At 37.4% G+C, this 27,877-nt stretch overlaps 2 protein-coding genes across 2 annotated transcripts in view; both read left to right on the top strand.

The window, feature by feature from the left end:
* SPTA1 (spectrin alpha, erythrocytic 1) overlaps positions 1-27,877 on the top strand; it is a 107,808-nt gene that overhangs the window by 63,273 nt on the left and 16,658 nt on the right.
* LOC306654345 (spectrin alpha chain, erythrocytic 1-like) lies at positions 1,785-27,567 on the top strand (the record flags this gene model as incomplete). Its single annotated transcript, XM_079127810.1, is given in 23 exon segments — positions 1,785-1,818; positions 3,142-3,328; positions 3,931-4,117; positions 6,847-6,866; positions 6,868-6,889; positions 6,891-6,911; positions 6,913-6,948; positions 8,367-8,459; positions 9,734-9,933; positions 10,100-10,244; positions 11,078-11,169; positions 13,378-13,477; positions 14,530-14,672; positions 16,080-16,242; positions 16,457-16,666; positions 17,093-17,260; positions 17,414-17,518; positions 18,819-19,027; positions 20,111-20,231; positions 20,858-20,979; positions 21,799-21,931; positions 27,125-27,201; positions 27,300-27,567. Coding segments are annotated over 23 exon segments (2,856 nt in total).

Raw genomic sequence — 27,877 nt, 5'->3', positions numbered from 1 at the left:
GAGTTTTATAGTTTCAGGTCTTAGCTTAAGTCTTTAGTCCATTTTGAGTTGATTTTGAGGTATTATGTAAGATAAAGGTCCAGTTTCCTCCTTCTGCAAACAAAGATTTTGTTTTTCCGGAACCATTTTTTAAAGAGACTGTCTATTCTCCATTGTGCATTTTTGATACTTGTTAGTTAGTATGTGCATGGATTTATTTATGTGCTCCATTGTCTGTATCTTTCTTTATGCCGTACCATACTGTTGTTTATAGCTTCATAATATATTTTGAAATCATGGTAAGTGTTCCCTCCAGTTTTGTTATTCTTTGTCAGCACTGGTTTGGGTATTATTTTTTTTTTTCTGGTTCTATATGAGTTTTTAGAATTTATTTGTTCTACTTCTATATGAAATGTGATTAGAATTTTGATAAGAATTATATTTTGAATCTGTGATTCTTTTGCATAGTATGGGCATTATGAGATGTATTTCCATTTGTGTATATCTTTCTTAAATTTCTTATATCAGCATTATGTAATTTTCAGTATACAAGTTTTTCACCTCCTTGGTTAAACTTATTTTGAAGTATTGCATTCTTTTTAATGTGATTATGAAAGGGACTGTCATCTTACTTTTGTTTGCAGATAGTTCATTGTTAGCATGTAGAAATGGAATTGAATTTTGTGTAACTTGTGTAATTTTGTGTAATTTTTTTTGGTTTATTGATTCTAACAGTTTTATATGGAGTCTTTAGTTTTTTTTTTTTTAAATATATTGAATCATGTCATTTGCAAATAGAGACAATTTACATCTTCCTTTCTGATTTAGATGCATTTCCTTCCTTCCTTCCTTTCTTTTTCTTTCCTAATTGCTCTGGCTAAACTTCTAGCACTGTGTTAAATAGACTAAGGAAAACTGCCTCTCTGCCTTGTTCCTGATCTTTAAGGAAAAGCTTTCAGTTTTTCACTATTGAGTATGATGTTCACTATGGGCTTTCTGTTTCTAGTTTGTTGATAACTTTTATTGTAAAAGGTCACTGAATTTTGTCAAATGCATTTTTCTGCATTGGTTGAAATGATCATGTGATTTTTAAACATCTTTTGTTCTTTCAATGTGGTGTACCACAGTTATTGATTTGCATGTTGAAATATCTTTGCATGCTAGGAATAAATCCCACTTGCTTATGGTATATATTCCTTTCAATGTGCTGTTGGATTTTGTTTCCTATTATTTTGTTGAGGATTTTTGTATTTATGTTCATTGAGAACATTAACTTATATTATTATTCTTTTCCTGTGGGTTCTTTGTCTGGCTGTATCAGGGTAATACGAGTTTCATAAATGTATTTGGAAATGTTCACTCGTCTTCAATTTTTACAGTATGATAAGGATCTGCATTAATTCCTTAAGTGCTTGACTGAATCCATCAGTGAAGCCATCTGGTCCTGGGACTTATTCTGTTGGGAGGTTTTTAATTTCTGATTCAATCTCATACTATTTATCAGGGTCTTCCTACTTTCTGTTTCTTCATGACTTAGTCTTGCTAGGTTGTTTCTAGGAATCCATCCATCTAGTCTCCATTAACAACTTCTGCAAAATGAAACAAAATATAATGAGGCCCATCTTGTTTTAAAAGGAGTGACCATCTTATAGCAATGCTTAAGATCATCATACATTGAAAATTCTTTTATTTTCAAATGGTGATTTTGAAAAGGTATATTTGTCATAGAAATTCCATTTCTTCCTTTAGCCTGGGTTACTGTTGTATAGGACAAAATATTAATGAGATGCTGTACGACAAGCAGAATGCAGAAAGGCAGCAGCGACGGTGGTGGTGGTGGTGATGGGTGAGGACTGGTAAAGATATTTCCTAGGAACATACAGCAAAAAGATGGAAAAGCAGTGCTTTGCATGCCTCATTCTCACTTCTCTGAAGGAAGGAAGGAAGGAAGGAAGGAGGGAGGAGAAGAAGGAAGGAAGGAAGGAAGGAGGGAGGAGGAGGAAGAAGGAAGGAAGGAAGGAAGGAGGGAGGGAGGAGGGAGGAAAGAAGGAAGGAAGAAGGAAGGAAGGAAGGAAGGAAGGAAGGAAGGAAGGGAGGGAGGAAAGAAGGAAGGAAGGAAGGAAGGGAGGGAGGAAGGAAGAAGGAAGGAAGGGGAAGGAAGGAAGGAAGGAAGGAGGAAGGAAGGAAGGAAGGAAGGGGGGAGGGAGGGAGGGAGGGAGGGAGGGAGGGAGGGAATGATGAGTCTTTTATCTGCTTGATTTTCTTTATACTTTATGACCATAAAGACAATGAATGATAAAATAGTGGGCTGGGATTTTAAATACATTTATCATAAGAAGCCAAGTAATTCTTATATTCTAATACCTAATTAAGTTTCAAAAGGTTTTGATGAAAAAAAAAGAAGAGACCTTGGCATATTGTTACTCTATGTTTTTGGAGAGACAAAATGCTTCCTCATGAAAAGCACTGCACGCTTAGGCTGGGTTGAGGCTCAGGGGCAGTGCTTTGTCTAGCATGTGTGAGGCACTGGGTTGGATCCTAGGCATTGCTTAAAAATTAAAAAAAAGAAAAAAAAAAAAGAAAAGAAAAGCATGCCGTCCATCTACACCTACAAAAATCTTTTAAAAAACCCCCCAAAACAAAACCACCATGTACCAGCCCACCCACCTTCCTTTCTCTTTGCCTAGACCTCTTTATTTCACCACATTTTTCTATGAGAAAATGAACTACCAAAAGTTAGTACAATAATACTAACAAAAAAAGAAAAGAGTTTACATTAATGGATTTCTATAATTGACAATTGTTAGAACCTCTAGATGTGAGAAGACATTTTTGTGCAGTATTATCACACACATGACCACCCCCAAGACACTTTGTTGGATTTCTGGTGAACAAAAGTGCACCATCCATTGGAAGAGCCAGGTTTGATTTTTGAAACCCTTTCTACAGTTAGGGAAATGACATAAAATACCATATTATTTGATTTTAGGGGCTTACCTCTGCAATTTCTGAAATTTCACAATAACTTTTTTTTTTGGTAATCTGTGGAAATCACATACCCAACTGTAAGTGATGGTTAGTTTTTCTTGGCCACCAACTTGTGTCTGTGCCTAGAACCTTAGTTAGGAGAATCAAAATCTTCTTGTCTGTGGGTCTTCCAAGGACTGAGGAGGAGTGGGAATCTGTTCTCCCTTCAGGACTGGTGGAAGGTTGAAGCGGATGATCACCAGGGCTTTGTGCCAGCTGTCTATGTCAGAAAACTGGCCCATGATGAGCTCCCCATGGTCCCAAAGCGGCGGCGAGAAGAGCCAGATGAAATTGCCCAGCGCCAGGAGCAGATTGAGGAACTGTAAGTTCTGGATGCTGGAGAAATGGACAGTGTTTCGCAAAATTTTCCTATTGAATGAAGGCACTCTTCTCATTGGTTAGAGATACATATTCAAAGATTTCAAGAACAGGAAAAATAAATCTTAGGATCCTCCAGACACTTGAATTTTTATATGAAGAGAGGGAATCCCAAAACCATTAAATGAATTGCCTGAGGTCTGACACTTAATACAGCATTGTCTGTGGAATCTCTGCTCATTCCTTTAAGGTTGATAAAATGTCTCCTGACAACCAATGTGGACTTGGTTTATTCTGTTTAATATTGGGGGCATCATGTAAGAATTTCAATTTGATAAAATAGGAAGGGATGTTGCCAGCCATACTCTCAGGTCACTGACATTTTTATTGTTATTAAATGTAATACTATGTTTAGCTCTCTGCTACTAATGCTTTATTTTGCTGCCATCTTTATTTCGCCCACTCCTTTACTGATCTTCTTTTGAAATTATTCTTCCTTCACTTTTTGTCTCTTTCACTCCCTGTTTTTTTTAATCCTGTCTCTACTCTTCTGAATCTTTTACATCTTTTATTCCATTTTTCCATCCTCATGACTTCCCCACCCAGGTACCGCTCTCTCTGTGATCGTGCAGAAGAACGCAGACGTTGCCTGCTACAACGTTATAATGAATTTCTGCTGGCCTATGAGGCAGGAGACATGTTGGAGTGGATTCAAGAGAAAAAAGCAGAAAACACTGGAGTGGAACTTGATGATGTTTGGGAGCTGCAGAAAAAGTTTGATGAATTTCAAAGGGTAAGTAAGAGGAACTTTCACTGGGTACGGTGGCACACAACCGTAATCCCAGGGGCTTGGGAGGCTGAGGCAGGAAGATCGTGAGTTCAAAGCCAGCCTCAGCAACACCAAGGTGCTAAGCAACTCAGAGAGACCCTGTCTCTAAATAAAATACAAAATAGGGTTGGGGATGTGGCTCAGTGGTCAAGTGCCCCTGGGTTCAGTCCCCAGTACCCGCCCGCCAAAAAAAGGAAGAGGAGCTTTCTCTAGACACCCTTTGAGGCTTGTCATAGATTCTTTGTGTCCCATGTGTCCTCCTACATGACTCTTCAATTGATTTAATACTTACTATACTTATTAGATATTCTCTGCAATGCTACTGAAAACTCCACAAGTCAGGTCTTCCTCTGTTTATTGTAGTCGTTAATCACTGGTTAGGAAATGCAGAAGAAATTAACTACTGATTTCCCAGAATTCCTCAAAACTTGCCCTATATCATACTGTCTTTGTTTTTTTTTTTTTTTTTTTTTGGTATCAGAGATTGGTCTTGGAGGCACTTGACCACTGAGCCACATCCCCAGCCCTATTTTGTTTTATTTAGAGACAAGGTCTCTCTGAGTTGCTTATCACCTTGGTGTTGCTGAGGCTGGCTTTGAACTCAGGATCCTCCTGCCTCAGCCTCCTGAGATGTTGAGATTATAGGCATATGTCACCACACCTGGCTTGTACTGTGTTGTTGATGCCCAGGTTGAGATGGGATTTTTTTTAAATTCATTTTTATTATGAACAAATGGGATACATCTTGTTTCTCTGTTTGTACATGAAGTAGAGGCATACCATTTGTGTAATCATACATTTACCTAGGGTAATAGTTTTTGATTCATTCTCTTATTTTTTTTCTCCCCCCCCACCCCTCCCACCCCTCTTATCACTCTATACAGTCCCTCTTTCCTCCATTCTTGCCACCCTCCCACCCCCCATTATGTGTCATCCGCTTATCAGCGAGATCATTCATCTCTTGGTTTTTTGAGATTGACTTATCTCATTTAGCATGATATTCTCCAATTTCATCCATTTGCTTGCAAATGCCATAATTTTATTCTTCTTTATGGCCGAGTAATGTTCCATTGTATATATATACCACAATTTCTTTATCCATTCATCAATTGAAGGGCATCTAGGTTGGTTCCGCAATCTGGCTATTGTGAATTGAGCAGCTATGAACATTGTTGTGGCTGCATCTCTGTAGTATGTAGTCCTTTGGGTATAGGCCACGGAGTGGGATAGCTGGGTCAAATGGTGGTTCCATTCCAAGTTTTCTAAGGAATCTCTACACTGCTTTCCAGAGCGGCTGCACTAATTTGCAGCCCCACCAACAATGTATGAGTGTACCTTTTCCCCTACATCCTTGCCAACACCTATTGTTGCTAGTATTCTTGATAATCACCATTCTAATTGGGGTGAGATGGAATCTTAGGGTAGTTTTGATTTGCATTTCTCTAATTACTAAAGATGTTGAACATTTTTTCATATATCTGTTGATTGCTTGTAGATCTTCTGTGAAATGTCTGTTCATTTCCTTAGCCCATTTGTTGACTGTGTTCTTTGTATTCCTGGTGTAGAGCTTTTTGAGTTCTTTATATATTCTGGAAATTAGTGCTCTATCTGAAGTATGAGTGGCAAAGATTTTTTCCCATTCTGTAGCTTCTCTCTTCACATTGCTGATAGTTTCCTTTGCTGAGAGAAAGCTTTTTAGTTTGAATGTATCCCAGTTAGATTCTCAATTTTATTTCTTGTGCAATGGGAGTCCTGTTAAGGAAGTCTGATCCTAAGCTGACATGTTGAAGATTTGGACCTACTTTTTCTTCTATAATATGCAGGGTCTCTGGTCTGATTCCAAGGTCCTTGATCCATTTTGAGTTGATTTTTGTGCAGGTGAGAGATAGGATGTTGAGAGGGGACTCCGTGTAGAGTCTAATTCTGGATAAAGATTGGGGTGGGAAGAGAAGAATAACCTGACTTTACAGTGAGAAAATGTCTAAGTATTATCTACCTAACATCCTTTCATCATCTTTTTTTCCTCTTATTTTTATTCGATCATCTTATCTAGCACTGAATATAAGTTTCTTCCTTCCTTTTCCTTTTGCTATATCCCATTATGTGTGTATATGTATGTGTGTGTGTGTGTGTGTGTGTGGTGTGTGTGTGTGCGTGCACATAGATAGTGTGTGTACTCCCTTGTGCTGATTTTTACAATATCCTTTTATACAGGAAAATCATAACTCAATGAAATTCTATAAAGATGGAGGTATTTATAAGGACAGAAAATAATATTACATAGCTCAGGTATAGATACCTCTGACACTAAAGCAACTATAGGGAAATTTTAATAAATCTAAGTAGATGGATATGCTTCATTACTTTAGATGAATAATAGTTCTCTTGGCAAGGTTTTGATAGTTACTGGGTGTAGAGCGTTTAAGAGTATTTTCCTCGTGGCTGCTTAGAAGAAAGCAGTTTATGGGGCTGGGGTATAGCTCAGTGGTAGGTGCCTGCCTCACAAGCACAAGGCCCTGTGTCAATCCCTGCACACCCCCCCCCACAAAAAAAAAGAAAGCAGTTTGTGTAATGCAAGTGAGGTTACCGATATGTTTTTAATAATACTTACTGAATAGATGTGAAGATGCCCAGATAATATGGAATTTTTTGAGAAGAGGGTTGACACTGCTTGGACAAATTTTCTCATCCAGGATTTGAAGACCAATGAGCCCGGTAAGGGATATCAACAAGGTTAGCTGATGATCTGCTATGGGAAAAAACTTCTGACACCAGAAGGAGCTCACATCCGGCAGGTAACTGAGGCTCCTTCCATTCCTCCTCACCAGGAGGTTGGGCCTTGCAATCATCATTTTACTCTAATGTACTCCATCTCATAGTCAGCAGATCAGTTAGGATATACAGGAATTGACAGCAGTGTGAAACTGATATACAGGGAAGCCCAGCCATACAGGAGAAGCCAGACTATAGGAGTCCAGCCATTTTTATTGTCTAAATGAACTTAGTTAAATAATGTTTGTTTATTATAATTTATTGAGTGTCCTCTATGTTCTCACATAGTTTTTTTTTTGTTGTTGTTGTTTTTTTTTTTTTTTTTTTTTTTTTTTTTGGTGAAGGGAGGACAAAAGTATTGGGACCATAAATTCAGATTTAGTTTCAAGAAGCAGTTTTAGGAAGTTTACAAACTATGCATTGGGCATCAGGAAAATTGAGCTTAAGTGCTGGCCCTATCCCTGTCTGTGTGTTCTTGGGCAACTCATTTCTTTGCTGAGATATTCAGTTTCCACATCTGAAAAGCAAGAATGCTAGATAGAAAAATCTCTAAATTTCCTTTTAATTTTCTGTGCTATGTTCCATAAGTTGAAAATAAAGTTTTTGCCTTCTATCCCTACCCCAAAATGTAACTTTGAATAAAAATTTTGCAATACATGCATTTGAACTGACATGAAATTTTTAAATTATAACAATCACTTCCCTTTTGTTACCATTCACATAAGAGATCCATTGCTCAAATACATGAATGCAAAGAAAGTGCAGATAAGAAGCTATGATACTAGAAAGCGGATAATCAAGAAAGTTACCGTAAGAGTTGGGTTCTGATAAACATAATAAAGAGGGAGAAGAGAGGGAATAGAGATGAGAGGGAGGAAATTCTGTGTCTAGAAGCTATGACTCCATAAAAGACTAATGAACTTAATGGAAGTCTAGTCTGTGTGTTGTTATAAACTGGCAAGATGAGGTCCATTCTTGCTTCTGTGGTGGTTGTCGAGGAAGAAGTAATGTGCATGAATAGGTATACTCCTAACAGAAAGTAAGGCTCTTAGAGATTACTAGGTCTATTCAATTCAGAATACAGAAAGGTATTATGTTTGCCCTGGAGAACTGTAGCAGATTCTAACTACCAAGGCAACAGTTTTACTCATTTTTTCAGAGGTTATATATAATATGATCTGTGTGATAGCAAGCATCAATTATGACTCCAGGGTTGATGGATCTACTGGGAATCATCAGTTTGGAAGAGAAGAAATCCCTTTATCTGCTGCCCCAGCATAAGAGTGGACCAAGCTTAGCCTGTCCAAGAAAAAAGTAAAGCAAGACAATTTCTGAAGGAGATAACATGAAAGCAATAATTTAAGTCCCAGTTAGTCATAGATACCATTGAGCTATCTGGACAGCTCCTTGTTCCAAAGTCTGATGTATCTTTTCTTTTTAGGAATTGAATACACGCTGGGATTCCTTGCAGAGGCTTGCTGATGAACAGCAGCAGCTGCTAGGCAGTGCACACGCTTGTAGAGATGTTTCACAGGTAAGAATTAATTCTAAAATGCAGTCCTACTCTAGAACACTCACATAACTCACAAGTCCAGTTATTATGCGTGTTAGTCAGCTTTTCATTGCTGTGAACAAAAATATCTGACCTAGAACAACTTAAAGGAGAAATGCGAGCTCACAGAAGACTCAGTTCATGATTGGTGATCTCCATTACTCTGGGCATGAGGTTAGACAGAACATCATGACACAAAGGCTTGAAGGAGGAAAACCACTTATTCAGAGCAGCAAGGAAGGAGAAAGAGAGAGGAAGGAACCAGATCTAGACTATGCTCTAGTGATCTCTTTCCTGTAAGCCATGCCCCACCTGCTTATGGTTACCAACCATTAAGTCCATTAATTATTAATCAATCAAGTGGATTAATCCACAGATGAAGTCAAAACTATCATAATTTATTTTTTCACTTCTGAACATTGATGCATTGCCTAATATGTGAGTTTTTTGGGGGGACATTCATTTCTAAACCATAACTCTATGGGAACCGTAGCTGTTAGTGTAACCCTTTTTCCTGAGATAGAGACAGTTTACAAATAGGAGATCAGGTTTTTCAGCAATAGATTCCTCATTTGGCAGGTTCAATACTCCAAGACAACCTACTTCAATTTATTTATTTATGTATTGAATGTATTACTATTTTATTTTTTTGTGGTACTAAATATTGAATTCAGGGGTATTTTCCCATTAAGCTACTTCCCTAGACCCTTACAACATTTTTTTTTTTTTTTTAATTTTGAGACAGGATCTTCCTAAATTTCCCAGACTGAACTTGAACTTGCAATCTTTCTGCCTCAGCTTCCAGAGTAGCTGGGATTATAGGCATGCACTACCATGCTTAGCTCCAACTTTAGTTTTCTAATGCCTGCCTTGGGCTCTGGCACATAATTAACACTTTATGAATGCTTTCATGATAGTGTATCAGTTTGAGGTATAAACAGTGGTGTAAATAATTATAGTCCTAGGACTAGGAGCAGACAGACATCACATTGACTTTGTTCATTGAATACATTTTTGTCTTTGATTACCAAATTCGTACTTGCATTAAGAAATATAAACCACACATACAAGAATTAAACAAGTGAACAAAGCAGAAGAAACCAGATACCTTCCTATGTATAAATGTGTCTTAAAGATGCAAGGAAGGAGGAAAGCAGAGATTCAGGTAGGTATGATGGGAATAGCTTACAATAGAAAGCATGCGTGTAATTGTTAAACACTTAGCTCTGAGTTAGACCTCTTGTTTCAAACTGTAGGCTGCACTATCTGGCATTGGTGTTATTTTGGGAAACAGAGGTGGTGGTGGTGGTGGTGGTGATGGTAATGGTGGTGGTAGAGGTGATATGATGTTGGTGGTAGAGGCGGTAGAGGCAGTCATGGTGGTGTTGGTGGAAGCGGTAGAGGTGGTGATGGTAGTTGTGGTATTAATGATGATAGTAATTGTGATGGTGTTAAAGTAGTGGTTGTGGTGGTAGTGGAATTGGTGAAGCTGGTGGTAGTGGTGATGGAGATGGAGGTGGTAGACGTGGTAATGTGGTGGTGGTGACTTCCTCCTGAGCCCAGTCAGTTTCCCTTTGTTACATATCATTACTTCTAAAATCTTTTATTCTCTTGTGTACCAGAGATGTAGATGACACAAAGGAACAGATTGAGAAGAAGTGCCAGGCCCTCAGAGCTGCTGACCCCGGCTCCGACCTGATCAGTGTTCAGGCGCTTCAGCGACAACATGAAGTCTTTGAGAGAGACCTCACCCCTCTGAGGGAAAAGGTGAGATATTTGCTTCTGGCTTTCTCAACACCTTCCTATTTGCTATAATAACCATATCAATGCCCCCTACTTTGGTTCTCTTTTCCAGTCTCTTATTCTTTTGTTTCCTTATCTTGGACCATATTTGTTCTTGTCCTCTGTCCCCAAAGCAAGACCACTAAAAGACTTAACCCCTAGATCATTAACATCAAGAAAAATACATTGAACTTCTACTATCTGAGTGAGTATTTAATGTCCCCCTGCCTGTTTAGTGGTTGTCAAGTGATCAGAAGTTGTGTCAAGTAGTTGCAGGACAGTGGCCTAGAAGAAATAGCAACTATGCATACCCAGGATGGCTAGGGCTATGCCTGAGCTTGGTGCTGTGTTTTCTCAGCTAGGAGTTGAATAAGTTTACACCTACCCCAAAACACAAAAAGAAGATTAGAGCTTTCCAGATACCTTGAAGGCAAAATGCAGCTTGGTATTATCATGCAGAGCAAAAAGAAGCACAGAAAATATCTATATTGGAAATATCCTCACATAAAGAATAAGGACCTTTTTTATACCATGGTTCTGCCACTAACTGGAAGAAGCATTTAACTGTCCTTTTCTAAAACTTCTTACTTTTTTTCAAAGAAGAATGGTTTCTGAAGTTGAGCACTTCGAAAAGTTATCATGTGAACTAAAGGTTGGTATTATTTTAATGAAGTAGTAAGATGTGATTGTACATTGCTGGCATCTATTTGGGGAGATTAATACCAGGACTCAGGACTCTTTATTTGCTAAGAATCGGGTGCTACGATAGTCTGATTGCCAGAGCTCTTGCACCTCCTCATGTGACCGTACTCGGAGAGACAGCAGAGCGGCTCATTGATTCCCACCCAGATGCCATTGAGGACCTGCAGAGACGGCGAACAGAGCTGAATAATGCTGGGATGACTTACAGGTGCTTACAGAGGACCGTAAAGAAAACCTAAATGAGGCCAGAAATTCTATCTGTTCCTCAGCAAGGCCAGGTAAAGGTCAAATGTGGATTTTCATCTTGTGGGTGGGAATTTCATATTTGGACCTTAAGTACAGCCTGGAGGAGCAGTCTGGGTACTACAGGTGCTATCAACTCATGGATTGAAAAGTACCACTCTGTCCAAATATTGAAACTGGTGAGGCACAAAAATGTCAAGTTCAATACTTCCAGCCATAAAAGATTGATATTTGAAGAAATGTGAGGCCATATGGATCAACTTAACAACCTTCTTCAAAGTGTATGGCCCATACAAGGTACTATATCAGGAGATGCAGGGCAAGGGGACTTTATTACCGCTGGACAGGCAGAGAAAAATATAGACAACTAAGGTAAAACATAACAAAACACACATCCTAGCAAACAGCAGTGAAAGTTCAGAGATACAGAGAACAGATTAGATTCCCTGTGCTGTAGCTGAAGTAGCATTTGATTACTTATCAGTCAGGATATTGGTAAAAGAGAATGTTATTCATACGGATGGGACTAGAAAAAGATATGAGGATAAGAAAGGTTGAGAATGTTCTTGAAGAAGGGGAAACTAGAGAATAGTATTTTTTATGTTGAGGGTGGTAAGGAGAAGTGATAAAGAGAAAAATTTTGAAATGTTGGAACCAAACCCTAGAGAATTTTCAGTGTTGTGGTACAATCAGAAAATTATCGCAAGATGAAATTCACCTCGAAAATACACACTATGCAGAATAACTCTGCCCCATCATATTAACCTGCTTGGAGGAGTATTTGGAATTGAAGGTCCAGGTGATAGCAACTCACAATGCAGTGCTTGAAGAAGAAAAGGGAGCAGATGAGCAAAACGATTGCAGTTGTTTTTGGTAACTCCTCCCCCAATTTACCACCTCTGGAAAGCTATAGTTTTTCACACACTGTAATTAGATAATATTCATACCCATTCTTCAAAATCATTTATTTCCATGTAATTACTAAGATTCCAGATTAAATGATGGCTCCTTCTTCTTATGAAATTTTATTCTTTGATATTTCAGAACTAAAGTCATATTTTAGCTTCTGAGAAACACTAATGTCTTATTTTATTCCTTTATAATACTTTTGATTTCAGTTTTTTAATAACTATGAGTGTCTATGATCCATATGCTTCCCCCACCCTCAATATAAACAAAGTATGAGCCCCTAGAAGGTGAAGATACATCTTTTTCACAATGTTTGGTACTTTATAAGCACTAAAGAAAACTTAGATGTTTGAATAAATGAATAAATTATTTTACAAAAATCAAAAGACCTATCTTGCACAGATCTAAGGATTCCTAGTTAGCCAACAAGACTAAATATGTTCTTAGAGATTATTATTTTAACCATCATGATAACTTTTAAGTTATCTCTTTGGAAGAATAAACCTTAGCTTGCCTTGCTTAAGGTCTTGACTACTAAAACAATAGGAAACAAGCCTTGATTTAATCTATAATGTAGGAAATGCATGTACATTGTATGTATGTTTGTGTGGGTCTATATGTGTGTGCTGAGCAAAAACATGTATTAGATTTTTGGGAAAAAAGAGGAAAGAGGAAAGATATGTCTCCCCTAAGACTCTATAAGTTATATCATTAAACCCCAGAAAACTGTTGAAGGAACAGGAATCAACAGTAGTAATGGAATATGTTCAGTCCAGAATTCTAGAGGTCCGGGTTCTAGTCCGCATGTATTTTTAAAATTTTATTACATTAGCAGATTGCTTACCTTTTCCAGGCTGACTTCCTCATCTCCAAAAAATGGTAATAAAAGAGTTCTCATAATTCTTTTTTTTAAATTTTTTTATTTTTTATTTTTTTGCAGTGCTAGGGATTGAACCGAAGGCCTTGTGCTTGCAAGGCAAGCACTCTACCAACTGAGCTATATCCCCAGCCCTCTCATAATTCTTTACAAGATTATTTCGGGAATTAAAATAAATAAAGTGCATGATAAGATTTTCAAATGCAAGATAATGCTATCATTAACACAACAAGAACACCAAACATCATAGAAATATAAGAAGACAGATAGAAAATATTATTCTGGAAATATTTCTAGAAAGTTTAATACGGATAGTCTGGTAGAATATTGCTGGTTTTTTTTTTTTTTTTTTTTTTTTTATGGATCCCAATATACCTGTTTCTCTAGGGACCTTGAGAATTGGATGAGTGGCATTGGAGGCATGGTGTCATCACAGGAGCTGGCTGAGGACTTAACTGGCACAGAGATCTTGATAGAGCGACACCAGGTATGGCTAGAAATCCACAACCACTAATCATTTGACCTGATAAACTCCCCTCATTTAAAAAAATTCAAAAAGATTAGCCTTACCAGTCTATTTCCCTACTTTCCAACAGGAGCATCATGACGAGATGGAGGCAGAAGCCTCCACCTTCCAGGACTTAGAAACTTTGGCACAGACCTTATAGACAGTGGGCACCGTAAAAGCCCTGAGATTGAAAATAAACTTCAAGATGTTAAACTAAAGAGAGATAATTTGGAGAAGGCTTGGGATCAACGCAAGAAGATGCTAGACCAATGCCTGAACTTGCAGGTACAGCCAAGTTCCAGTAGTTAAGCAGATTAGCCCTGGTCTGTTCTTTGTAAGCAGTTTGGATATTATAGTCACTCAGGATACTAACTTCCCATGGTGTAAACACATGGCATCTCTTGATTGTGTAACGTTGTATTCTATAGTCTGATTACTGTTTTACCCACTGCTCTTATCCCTGTTAGAAGTGACAAACACACTGGTGATCAGTCCTGAATATGACAGGGAGGGATTGTCATTTATTGATTAATTAAGGGGTTTATGTAGGCCCTTGTGTCACAAAGATTAGTAAGATAATATTTATATTTTTAAGTAGTGAAATTAGACATAGTACAGATGATTCTAATGAAGGAAATCATTTCAAAAAACAAAAATTCATGAACACTTTGAGAGTAAAGAGGAAGGAGTGATTACAGCTTTTGAGGGAAGAGTATAGGAACATCACAGGCCAACTCTATGGGTAACGTTTAGCAGAGTCTCAAAGAAAATAACCAGTCAGTATCTGCCAGTTGTAAGGTATAGGAAATAATGCCCTCAAATTGGGTAGAGCTTATGTAAACACATAAAATGTGTGCTCAGGAAAGAGTAGAAAACCCATATATGGTAAGATTCATTATCTTAGTGTTTCTGGAAAGAAAGTAAACACTGCTTGCAGGATCCTTGGTGTCCGTGTCAGGGGAGAGAGGTAAGACATTTCCTCTGTCCACTTACAAAAATATTTAATACACTTCTAATTTCATTTCCTGTAGTTGTTCCAAGGTAAATGTGAACAGATTGAGAGCTGGATGGTGGCACGTGAGAATTCCCTGAGGTCAGATGACAAAGATTCCTTAAATAGCCTAGAGGCCCTGATGAAGAAACGTGATGATTGGACAAAGCAATCGCTGCTCAGGTAGTAACAAGGAAATAAGTATCCCGATAATATGATTGTAATAATGACAGAAGTCTTATACATTTGTCTGGGATTATGATTTAGAAGTATTTTGATTGACATTTACTTCTTACAGACAAGTCTAAAGCAGGCACAGTCGATTGACAGTAGACACTGTCTTATCCAAATCATATGTGCAATTGAACTTGAAGTCTGCCATCCTAAAACACAAAGTTTAGGATTAAAATTGACTTTGTATTCTTAATATCTATTTCAACAACCCGTTCGGTGTAGGGTTCACTTTACAATAGCATGAGTAATGACTGCTCTCTAGGGAGGTCATTACCACATGTAGTTCACCTCAGTAAGATTGTTAGATATTTTTCCTCCTGTTGAGTTGAAATACACCTCCTTGTAAGGCATTTACCCTTTGGATCTGTCTCCTGAAGCCAAAAGGGTTATCTTTTTGTTTTCCGTAGTAGGGAGTCTGAGATTGTACCAAGGACTAAGGTACCTAAGGAATCTGAACTCTTATTTTCCTTTATTTAGGAAGGAAAAATCAATGACCTAAAAGATTTTGCTGATCAGCTCATAAATGATGACCACTATGCCAAGGAAGAGATCACTGCTCGGCTCCAACAAGTGCTAAACAGGTCAGGCCCATGTTACAGGAAGATGTAGCAAAGTGACCTCTTTGCTAGCATTGTGATGGGGGTGACATTCTGAGATTTTGTCTTTTCTAGAGGCCTTAAACTATTTGACATCTTGGAAACTGTGTTACCTTTTCATCACCGTGACTAAAATACCTGAAACGAACAACTTAGACAAGGGAAAGTTTATTTGGGGCTCAGGGTTTCAGAGGTCTCAGTGCATTGTTGGCTGACTGTACTGCTCTGGGCCTGAGGTGAGGCAGAAAATCATGGCAGAATGGTGTGGTGGAAGAAAGCTGCTTAGAGAACCATAAGAGAGAGAGAGAGAGAGAGAGAGAGAGAGAGAGAGAGAGAGAGAGAGAAGGAGAAGCCAGGAACAAGATATAATCCAAGGTCACACCTTCAGGGACCTGTGTTCTTCAGCTACTTCAGCTACACCCCACCTGCCTACAGTTACAACCCAGGAGCCCATTCAGATTATTAATCCATTAAATGGAAACTCATAATTTCACTTCTGAACATTACTGCATTGCCTAACACATAGACTTTCAGAGGACATTAAAGATGCAAATGATAACATTGTCTGATCTAGACTTATGGAATGAAAGACATAGAAAGTACTTTTGAAATTACCTGACCTAATCACTGCATTTTATGTCTGAAAACAGTGAGATAGGATGAGAGGAAAAAGGGTAGGTTGCAAGATAGAAAAAATTCATGTATTTGACATCAGAGTAAAAGGCAAGGGTAAACAGAGTGATTTGGCCTCCTCCCATAGATGGGATGCTCTCAAAGCACTACTGATTGCTGAACAAACAAAACTTGGAGACTATGCTGATCTGAAAAAATTCTACCGTGACCTTGAGGAGCTAGAAGAATGGATCAGTGAGATGATGCCCATAGCCTGTGATGAATCCTACAAAGACCCCACCAACATTCAGGCAAGTTCAAAATAGGAGTCTTGGAAAATTTAACCGTCTCACCTTGTTGGCCGAATGATCACCCCCATAAACTGAACACTCATTTGCTTTTGAAGCCACTGCATCTACCCTCAGAAACTTCTGATATGACAGAAATATTAACTCTCCCCTTTAAACATCATTTTCTTTATCTCACCTACCTGAGAGGGTAATTTAGTTTTTTCTTTGCCTTCAGAGGAAATACCTGAAGCATCAGACCTTTGAAAATGAGGTCCATGGTCGAGCTGAGCAGGTAGAAGAAGTCATCAACCTGGGGAAGTCCCTGATTGAGCGGAAGGCATGTGATGGCAGTGAAGAGACCATGGAGGTAAAGGTCCTGTTCGGGATGAGCTTTGGGCTGCAAAGGTACAAGAAGAAAAATCTTTTACTTCTTATTGTTCTAAAGGTAGGGATCAAGCATGTGCTCTGTGGTCCCTCGGATTGTTGGACAAGGAAGGAAGAAAGCAGTGATGCTTAGACCACCTCTCCCATCATACTTAACTCCTGAATCTCCAAGAAAGCTTTCAACTGAATTCCCAAGTCTTCTCATGCTTGTTTTGCATTTCCTATCCTTTCTGCCAAGAATTTTTTTGGCATTTGGATGCTAGTCCATGCAATCAGTGCAGGATCCTTGTTTAAAACTTCTCCTTTCATCCAAAACTTCTTGTTTTCCCAGATTGAGCATCACTAGTTTGAAATGTATGATATTCAAGTAAGAGCAAATTTTGGCTAATCCCTACATACAGAAACTCCCTACATTATCATCTCAAGTTGTCATAGCACTCAGAGTACCAAACACTATTTTAAAAAGTCCTCTCTTTCTTTGAGTTAGGAGCAACTGAAATTGCTAAAAGAACATTGGAAAAACCTCCTTGAGAGAACAATTGACAAAGGACAGAAACTCGATGAGGCTAGTCGCCAGCAGAGGTTCAACACAAGTGTCCGGGATTTCGACTTCTGGCTTTCAGAGGTAATTGCCCCTGGAGGTGGTGGGAGCATGGTAACTTAAAGAACACTTTTTAAATAAATGAATTTATATAGAATGGCTTTCGTGAGCCTTCTTGGAAAAAGACTGTAGACTAGATGCTAAATTTTATTCTCCTTAAACACATTTTTCATCTATCAGCTTTATTACTTATTGCTTTGTCCCCAGGCGGAGACACTTCTGGCAATGAAAGATCAGGCCAAGGACCTGGCTTCTGCAGAAAACCTGCTCAAGAAGCATCAGCTATTGGAAAAAGAGATGTCGGCTCGAGAGGTAAGTAGTATTGAAATCCTCTCGACAGAAGGAAAACATTTCTGATTTTTCTCCCTTATTTTCTAGGAGACCATTTGAGAATGTAGCCTTGCAAAACTGAGCATGGTGTACTCAACCAGCATGCATTTTTAACCAGGTCAAATCTACGGGCTACAGAGCCATTGGGACAGTCACTGTCAATTATCACTGAACTGTAGACTCTAAAACTCCAGGAAGTGGATCTTAAAAGCTGCCTCGTTTATCTTTTCACCCATACATGTATATAAACTATTTTCTATAGTTATATATTCAATCTAGCCTTTGAAAGAAAATACAACTTTATTTTACAGAATTATAGAGAGAAAAAATAAAATCAGTTGGAACATGTACAATGAATTTAAATACAAATACACTCTAGAAAACCTGTGAAGAATTCCAGTTGCAACCTAATAGCAACCAAAAACTTGTCCTGGGAACAGTAATAAAAATGCTGGCAGATGTTCATTTCATAGAGAGAATTGTTTACTATTATTTTTCTTTGGTAACAGAGTCACATGCAGAAAGGACAAGAAGTTGAACACTTTCTTGATTTGGGTCTTCAGTACTTGGCATCTCCTGTTACATAGCTAGAAGGCTGTGTTAGAGTGGGCAGAGCCTGGGTGTGTTCTATGGCCAACCCTAAGCATTCCACCAATAGAGTTGTTCTTGTTCAATATTTTGATCGATGAATCAGTGCTCTAAAGGAAGATAGTCCTGTATGGTGAGATTGTTCACCAAGATCTAATTTTCTAGCTGTGGATACAGGTAAAAATCAGAAGGAGGAACAAGGACACATACAATAAATGTACAGTTTCAGTAACATAGTCATGCTATCTCTATCACTCTATGTCTGACCCTTATTTATTCTGAACACAGAAAAATATGTATAAAATACGTAATAGTGTAGACCATCAAATTCACTATCTTTTTTTTGTGCGTGTGAGTGTGTGTGTGTGTGTGTGTGTGTGTGTGTGTAGCATTGATGATTGAACCTAGAGGTGCTGATCTACCACTGAGCTATATCCCAAGTCCCTTTTGATTTTTATTGTAAGACAGAGTCTCACTAAGTTGCTGAGGGTGGCCTCAAACTTGTAGTCCTTCTGCTTTCAGCCTCCTAAGTTGCTGGAATTACAGGCATGAGTTATATGCCCAGCTAAATTCAAGCTATCTTTTAAAGCAATCTATTTGAACTGGTCTTTGATCCAGAACCAGTGATGATTGAAGTCTGGGGCCTATACAATACCTATACTCTGCCATTCACAGACATATTGGGACTTTCTAGGATGCACTCAAGGACCTGAAAAACTTGGCTACGGATCTGCTATCCAGTGGAACTTTCAACATTGAGCAGATTGTGGAGAAAAGGGATAGTATCAACTCGCGGTTTGAAAATGTTCGGAACTTGGCAACTGCACATCATGAGAAACTGAAAGAGGCCTATGCCTTGTTCCAGTTCTTCCAAGATCTAGATGATGAGGAATCCTGGATAGAGTATGTACCCTTAACTCAATTCACAATTTGTGGGTAATCCAAGAGATCTGACTGGAAAATCCACCCAATATGTTCCAACTTATATGAAATGAAATTTCAACGTAAAATTTGTATTACATTTTAATCATGTTTGTCACTGCTTAAAGTTCACGTTGGCTTCATTTTTTCCCAAATTTCCTCACTGGATTTAGACAGAAGAATAGAAGTGTGGAGGGAGTGGTGAGCAGTTCATATACATGTTAGGAACCAAATTTTGAAGTTCTATATGTTTGCTTTATATAGTTCATAGAATGTGTAGTATTCTCAGATATAGCTGGGCTTTATAGCTTACCCAGATAATATAATTGGCATTATTCTGTCTATATCCAGTGTTGGTAATAACACTGAACTGGATATAAAACAAAGAATGTTACACTCTATCTACCACAATTTCATTACTAATTTTCCTTTTGTTGTAAAAAATATGATTGAGGAACTCTAAGCAAATCAGACTATTCTGCTTCCTATATAATTTGTTCCATCATACTTCTCTTCTGCAAATCTGCTGATTATTATGAGTAATGAATGAATTAGATGGAAGCATAGTACATAGGGCACCAAAGAGGATATCTTTAAAACTTTGTAGATGGTACAAAATAGCATTATCTTGTCTATATTTCATGATGATATTCAAATATTTTATACTTGGAGCCATTTAAATTGCATGACCCCTATAACACCAACTCTTTATAACTATTCTGTTTTTATTGATATTGAGAGACAAAAATAATAAAGGCCATAAAGGTCATATCTATTTTCACTTTTTTTCCCCAAGAGTAGTATTAATGTATGTTCATGAGCAAAGAAAATATACAAAAGTAGATAGGCAAAATAATTCATGGGAAGGCTTTTTACAGGTGTGCACATGGTGGACATCAGTATTTTAATTTGTACTAGCATGACTCAGTTGTTATCTTTTTCGCTATTGGCATCAGAATGTTCCAGAGCTTACCACCTCCCCTGACACATGCATTTAGAAAACTGTTGCTCTTGAGTGACCTCAATATCTAAACTTAGAATTTTTTATTGCTTTCTTGGTTCCAGGGAGAAACTGGCACGAGTAAGCTCCCAGGACTATGGGAGGGATCTGCAGGGTGTTCAGAACTTATTGAAGAGGCACAAACGCCTGGAGGGGGAGCTGGTGGCACATGAACCTGCTATCCAGGTAGGAATAAAATTATCAGACCCAAGGAGATAAGATAATCTAACAGCTGTCTCTCATGTTATAGCCAATATTTTGGTGCTTCGAAATGTGAATGCAGAATGCCGAAGTCTCAGAGAGTTAGTCATACAGTTCACAAGTGTTCTTTTTTTGACCACATTGTATCTTCTCTGAATAGAAGGATTCTAGACAGGAGTTTGTGCCATTGCCTGGAAGGAACATTTTTAGCAGTGTTGGAAAGTCATTGACAATTGGTATGCAGGTTAGGACATCTGCTAAAGCTGTATGATAGCCATATGGGAAAAAGGATACTCTGGGTCTGACCTGGCAGCAGAGTCCATGTGTGACCATGTGCTTATAAAGCAGCTTTATAAGCAAAATGCAAACACTGAGATATTTTATTATAAGCAAAATGCAAACACTGAGATATTTGCCAAAATATTGGAAGTTTAGCAGGGTAGACCTGGCTGCAGTTTCCTTCATGTTCCTAGGATTTCTAGGACTACCTCAAGTCCCATGGAGGTTATAAATGATCCAAAGGGTAGGAAGGACCAAATACTTATCTAGAGACTGTGACTGAATGGGGAGAGAATATAGAGTAATGCAAAATGGATGGGTGTGTTCTTCAGAATGTGCTGGATATGGCAGAGAAGCTGGGAGACAAGGCTGCTGTGGGGCAAGAGGAAATCCAGGAGCGGCTAGCTCAGTTTGTTCAACACTGGGAGAAACTCAAAGAGTTGGCCAAGGACAGGTGAGTGGGAGGCCCAATTATCTTCCTATGGGCTTCATTTTTGAGACTGTTGTTGGGACGATAATTAAGTGTTGTCTCAGCTTTGACCACTCTCCCTGAGTGCCTATCTTATAAGGTCCTACTCAACTCTTCCATGAAGCTCTCCACCAATTACCCTAGACAGAAATGATCATTACTTCTGTTCTGAAAATGCCTTTCTTCCTGCACTTACATGCAGCTGTCTTTTATCAGTATTTTCCTATAAGTGGTGTTCTTCATATCGTGTTAGCAGCCACACATCTGGTTTACTTTATTGTCCCAGATACACCCCTTAGTCATGAAAGAGTGAGGGAGTACTTTTCTCTTTTGCAGCCTCCTAGACAATTGGAACAACATAGCTATATCACAAATATAACAATTTCTGACTGTAATCCCAACCTGTTGGTGGTAGGAAGACATTTCTTCCTAGGGAAAAAGGAAGCTTCTAGATCTGTGGTTCCTTAATCATGTACTGTAGAAAGAGACACTTAGCTCACTGTGGACAGTCTTCAACTATGAAACCTTAGCATTTTACTTTTGGGGACCATAGGGTTTCCTTTCTTTAGCAAATTTTCTAGAAAGTAGACCCAAAATGGACTTCTAGGGCAGGAGTCTGCTCCATTTCACAGGAGATCTGCACCCCTGACCAGTAGGCATGTAGCAGATTGTGCTCTGGCCCAGTTTAACTGTGGCTAACTTGTGGAGTATGAGCAGGTCTGCCTGGATGAGATCGTGCCGCCATGCTGTCATCCGTGGCTTACCATTCCTTCTTCTCATGTCTGGTTAACCACCCTGTCACAGAGGGCTTCGGTTGGAAGAGTCTCTACAATTCCTGCAATTCATGGAGAATGCAGAGGAAGAGGAAACGTGGATCAGTGAAAAGGCGGTGATGGTGGCCCGAGGGGATTCTGGAGACACACTGGCTGCTACTCAGGTGAGCAACAAGCAGAATGAAATCAATTTTTCTCTCTCTAATTCGGATCCTTAAGTAGTTAATGTCTTCACCTGTAAAATTAGAAACTTTTCCTAGGGAAAGAAGGAGAGGAGGGAATTTTGGATAATTATACCAATTTTAAGCATGAAAATGTAAAGATCTGAAGGTATCAGTAAATTGTCCAAAGTAAAGGAACCAATCAGACATGAAAATGGTCCTCAAATCTTAATCTGTAATCTGTGTCTATGATTCAAAAAGACTTTATGTTTAAAATCCATTCCTGATAGGTTGGATTATTTACAGGGCATAAATTTTCTAAAGATTTCCTCCAACCCTAATGTTACAGTAATTTGACAAAAATTCCTCTTATGCCTGGATATTGGTTACGAATTCCAGAATACATAATTTTTAGGATACAAAGAATTTTAATATGCCTACTAGAAACAATAGTTCCACTTAAGAAATGCCCTTTTAAATGCAGGGCTGGGTTTCCCAATGAATAGAAAAATTAAGTTTACAGTGTGATGTTGAGTTAATATAGATTTTGACAGCTTTTGAGATACTGATTGTAAAACAGTAATGTTCTAGGGAACTTGAGAAATGTGCTTTCTAAAAATTGGGACTTTACCCAAAACTCTATGTGGAGATTAATTCATTTTTATATGATGGCATAAAAAAAAATTTAGACTTACCAAAGAAACCTTAAAAATCTAAGCAGCATATAGTTCAAATTACCGACTCCTATGGTTTGAAAAAATCTTTTAGAATGTGTTCATGAGCACCACTTACCATGTTGAATCATTGACCACTCTCAGTAGTTTTAAAGTTTCATATCAAATATTCCAAAGGTTCTTCTTTAAAAAAAATAAGCTTTTTAATTTTGAGAATTATGAATTCACATGCATTAAAATAATAATGCAGAAAAATCCTATGTATCCTTTACCAAGTTTTTTCCAATGGTAATGTCCAGAAAAACCATAGTATAATATCATAGCCAGGATGTTGACACTGCCAAGAGTCAGAACATTAGTATCACCAGAGATATGTCTCAGGTTGCTCCTCTATGGCCACACCTACTTTCTTCCTGCCCTGTCCCATTCTTAACAACTGGCAACCATTAATCTCTTCTATATTTCTAAAAATTTTTGTCATTTCAAGGCTGTTATGTGCATGAAATAATACTCTCTGTCACTCTTGAAGATTGACTTTTTCACTCTGCATAAAACTCAGGTGATTAATTCAAGTTTTTGTGTTACAATAGCTCATTCCTTTTTATTGCTGAATAGTGTCATGGTATAAGTGTACACAGTTCAATCACTCACCTGTTGGAGGTCATTTGGGTTGTTGCTACTTTTTGACTATTTTGGGAAAAACTACTATAAATATTGATAGAAAGATTTCCAAACAAACATAAGTCTGTTTCTCAGGGACAAATGTTTATGAGTCTAATTGCTGTACTGTAGAGTAATCATCCATTTATTTATTTTTTTAAAGCCAAACTGTTTTCCATAGTATCTATATCATTTTATAGCCTTACTACCAATTTCACAAGTGATAAAGTTTCTCTATATCCTTGCCAACACTTTTTGTTTTTGCTATTTTATTTTAACCATTCGGTTAGGTGTGTAGTGATAGCTCCTTGTGGTTTTAATATATATTACTTAATAGCTAATGATGTTTTATATTTTTCATGTTTGATATCTGTATATTTTCTGCAGTGAAATATCTCTAGGTCATTTACCCATTTTCTAAGTGAATAATTTGGTTTGGTAATAACACCTAACATGAGATGTCATCTTAATAAATTTTAAGTGTACAACACATTGGTAACTACAAATACAATATTGTATCTATAGAGTAGAACTCTTGGACTTTTACTTGTTTCACTGAAATTCATGCCTAATTAATATTCCATTTACCCCTTTTCTTATCCCTTGGTAACTACCATTCCACTGCTTTTTTTGTTGGTTCATTTCTTCCTTTTTTGGTTCTTTTTAATTATATATAACATTAGAATTCATTTTGACATAATTATAAAAATATGGAATATAATTTATTCTGATTCAGTTCCTGGTACTTCCCCAATTATTCTCCTCTTCCCTCCTCCTGTTCTCTTCTCTCTACTTATCTTTCTGCTGTTCAACTTTTAGTTTTTTGTTTTCTTTTTCTTTAGTTAGTGTCCTGTGAATGTACATGATGGTGAGGTTCACTGTGGTATATTCATATATTTATATATGAAATTTAGGTCAGATTCATTTCACTGTTCTTACCCTTTCCCATCCTTCTTCCCTTCCCCTCAATCTCCTTCATCTAGTTCACTGATTTTTCTACTATTTTTATGAAGCCCACCCACCTTCTCTCTCTCTCTCTCTCTCTCTCTCTCTTTCTCTCTCTGTCTTCTGTCTCCCTCCTTATTTAGGACTAGCTTTCGCCTGTCAGAGAAAACATTCAGCCTTTGACTTTCTGAGTCTGTCTTACTTCACTTTTTATTCTATTCGCTTGCCTCACATAAGTAGAATCATGCTGTATTTCTTTTTGTAACTGACTTATTTCACTTGGCATAATGTCAAGTTTTATTTCTGTTGTAACATACTGCATAATTTCCTTCTTTTTTAAAGCTGAACAGTCTTTCCAGTATATGTATATACTACATTTGATTTATCCATTCATCTGTAAATGAACTCTTAGGGTTTTTTGACGTCTTGGCTATTGTGAATAGTGCTGAACTGACCATAGGAATGCTAATATTTTGTCAAGATCCCGATTTTAATTCCTTTAGATAAATGCCCAGAATTAGGATTTCTGGATACATGTGGTAGTTCTGGTTTCAACTTACTGAGAAACATTCACACAGTTTTTTCATAACTGCACCATTTTGAATCCCCACCAACAGTGTACCAGGGACCCAATTTATCTAAGCCATCACTAACACTTGCCGTCTTTTGTTTTTTACTAATAAGCAGCCTGACAGGTATGAGGTTACTTCTCATTGGATTTAACTTACATTTTCTTCGTGATTAGTGACAGTGATTATTTTTTCATGTATCAGTGGGACATTTATATGTCTTCTTTAACAAAAATTTTACTCAAGTTCTTAGTTCATTTTGATCAAGTTCTTATTTGTTTTTTTAATTTGATTTATTTATTTATAGTAATGAGTTTGAGCAGTTCTTTTTTATAATTGGTTAATCAGTTCTTTATACATTTTGAATATTAACTTCTTATTGGAGAAATAGTTTGCATGAATTAACTCTTATTCTGTAGGTCGCCATTTCACTCTGTTGATTGTTTCCTCTGCTGTGCATAGTATTTTAGTTTGGCGAAGCCCCACTTGTTTATTTATTTATTTATTTTTTGTTGTTGCCTGTGCTTTTAGTGTCATATCTAGGCAATCACTGTCAAAACCAGAGCTGTGAAACTTTCTGCTTGTTTTCTTCCAGGAGTTTTATAGTTTCAGGTCTTAGCTTAAGTCTTTAGTCCATTTTGAGTTGATTTTGAGGTATTATGTAAGATAAAGGTCCAGTTTCCTCCTTCTGCAAACAAAGATTTTGTTTTTCCGGAACCATTTTTTAAAGAGACTGTCTATTCTCCATTGTGCATTTTTGATACTTGTTAGTTAGTATGTGCATGGATTTATTTATGTGCTCCATTGTCTGTATCTTTCTTTATGCCGTACCATACTGTTGTTTATAGCTTCATAATATATTTTGAAATCATGGTAAGTGTTCCCTCCAGTTTTGTTATTCTTTGTCAGCACTGGTTTGGGTATTATTTTTTTTTTTCTGGTTCTATATGAGTTTTTAGAATTTATTTGTTCTACTTCTATATGAAATGTGATTAGAATTTTGATAAGAATTATATTTTGAATCTGTGATTCTTTTGCATAGTATGGGCATTATGAGATGTATTTCCATTTGTGTATATCTTTCTTAAATTTCTTATATCAGCATTATGTAATTTTCAGTATACAAGTTTTTCACCTCCTTGGTTAAACTTATTTTGAAGTATTGCATTCTTTTTAATGTGATTATGAAAGGGACTGTCATCTTACTTTTGTTTGCAGATAGTTCATTGTTAGCATGTAGAAATGGAATTGAATTTTGTGTAACTTGTGTAATTTTGTGTAACTTTTTTTTGGTTTATTGATTCTAACAGTTTTATATGGAGTCTTTAGTTTTTTTTTTTTTTAATATATATTGAATCATGTCATTTGCAAATAGAGACAATTTACATCTTCCTTTCTGATTTAGATGCATTTCCTTCCTTCCTTCCTTTCTTTTTCTTTCCTAATTGCTCTGGCTAAACTTCTAGCACTGTGTTAAATAGACTAAGGAAAACTGCCTCTCTGCCTTGTTCCTGATCTTTAAGGAAAAGCTTTCAGTTTTTCACTATTGAGTATGATGTTCACTATGGGCTTTCTGTTTCTAGTTTGTTGATAACTTTTATTGTAAAAGGTCACTGAATTTTGTCAAATGCATTTTTCTGCATTGGTTGAAATGATCATGTGATTTTTAAACATCTTTTGTTCTTTCAATGTGGTGTACCACAGTTATTGATTTGCATGTTGAAATATCTTTGCATGCTAGGAATAAATCCCACTTGCTTATGGTATATATTCCTTTCAATGTGCTGTTGGATTTTGTTTCCTATTATTTTGTTGAGGATTTTTGTATTTATGTTCATTGAGAACATTAACTTATATTATTATTCTTTTCCTGTGGGTTCTTTGTCTGGCTGTATCAGGGTAATACGAGTTTCATAAATGTATTTGGAAATGTTCACTCGTCTTCAATTTTTACAGTATGATAAGGATCTGCATTAATTCCTTAAGTGCTTGACTGAATCCATCAGTGAAGCCATCTGGTCCTGGGACTTATTCTGTTGGGAGGTTTTTAATTTCTGATTCAATCTCATACTATTTATCAGGGTCTTCCTACTTTCTGTTTCTTCATGACTTAGTCTTGCTAGGTTGTTTCTAGGAATCCATCCATCTAGTCTCCATTAACAACTTCTGCAAAATGAAACAAAATATAATGAGGCCCATCTTGTTTTAAAAGGAGTGACCATCTTATAGCAATGCTTAAGATCATCATACATTGAAAATTCTTTTATTTTCAAATGGTGATTTTGAAAAGGTATATTTGTCATAGAAATTCCATTTCTTCCTTTAGCCTGGGTTACTGTGTTGTATAGGACAAAATATTAATGAGATGCTGTACGACAAGCAGAATGCAGAAAGGCAGCAGCGACGGTGGTGGTGGTGGTGATGGGTGAGGACTGGTAAAGATATTTCCTAGGAACATACAGCAAAAGATGGAAAAGCAGTGCTTTGCATGCCTCATTCTCACTTCTCTTTCCACTCTGCCAGCTATACAGATGTCATGCTTCCATTGAGCAGTCAGATATACAGAAGGTTTGCAGTCAACCCTTCTGCATATACAGATGTCATGCTTCCATTGAGCAGTCAGATATACAGAAGGTTTGCAGTCAACCCTTCTGCATATACAGATGTCATGCTTCCATTGAGCAGTCAGATATACAGAAGGTTTGCAGTCAACCCTTCTGTATATACAGATGTCATGCTTCCATTGAGCAGTCAGATATACAGAAGTGATATTCAAAGACAATTTCCTTAACCTTCTTTGCATACTTTTGGATAACTTCTTAGTTTAGGATACTCTTAAAGCTTACTGTTTGTCTGATATATACAACATTTTGTAGAATTTTATAATCTCCACACAGAGACATCTTTATATATCACCCTCATTAAAAAAATCCGAAAAAGGTAAAGGTCATATGATAAGTTAAAAAGAATGTCAGTTATATTCCAAGTTCTATTTTCCAAAGATACTGCCTTCCAGGGAAGAATCTTGAGAGGAATTTTGTAGTTTTCCAGAGGGAACAGACACTCACCCAGTCTGTGAGTTTAGCTGAACCAAACCTGGT

Source organism: Sciurus vulgaris (genome assembly GCF_902686455.1).
Source record: "Sciurus vulgaris genome assembly, chromosome: 1".
NCBI lineage: Eukaryota > Metazoa > Chordata > Mammalia > Rodentia > Sciuridae > Sciurus > Sciurus vulgaris.
This window is presented reverse-complemented; position numbering and strand designations above follow the sequence as displayed.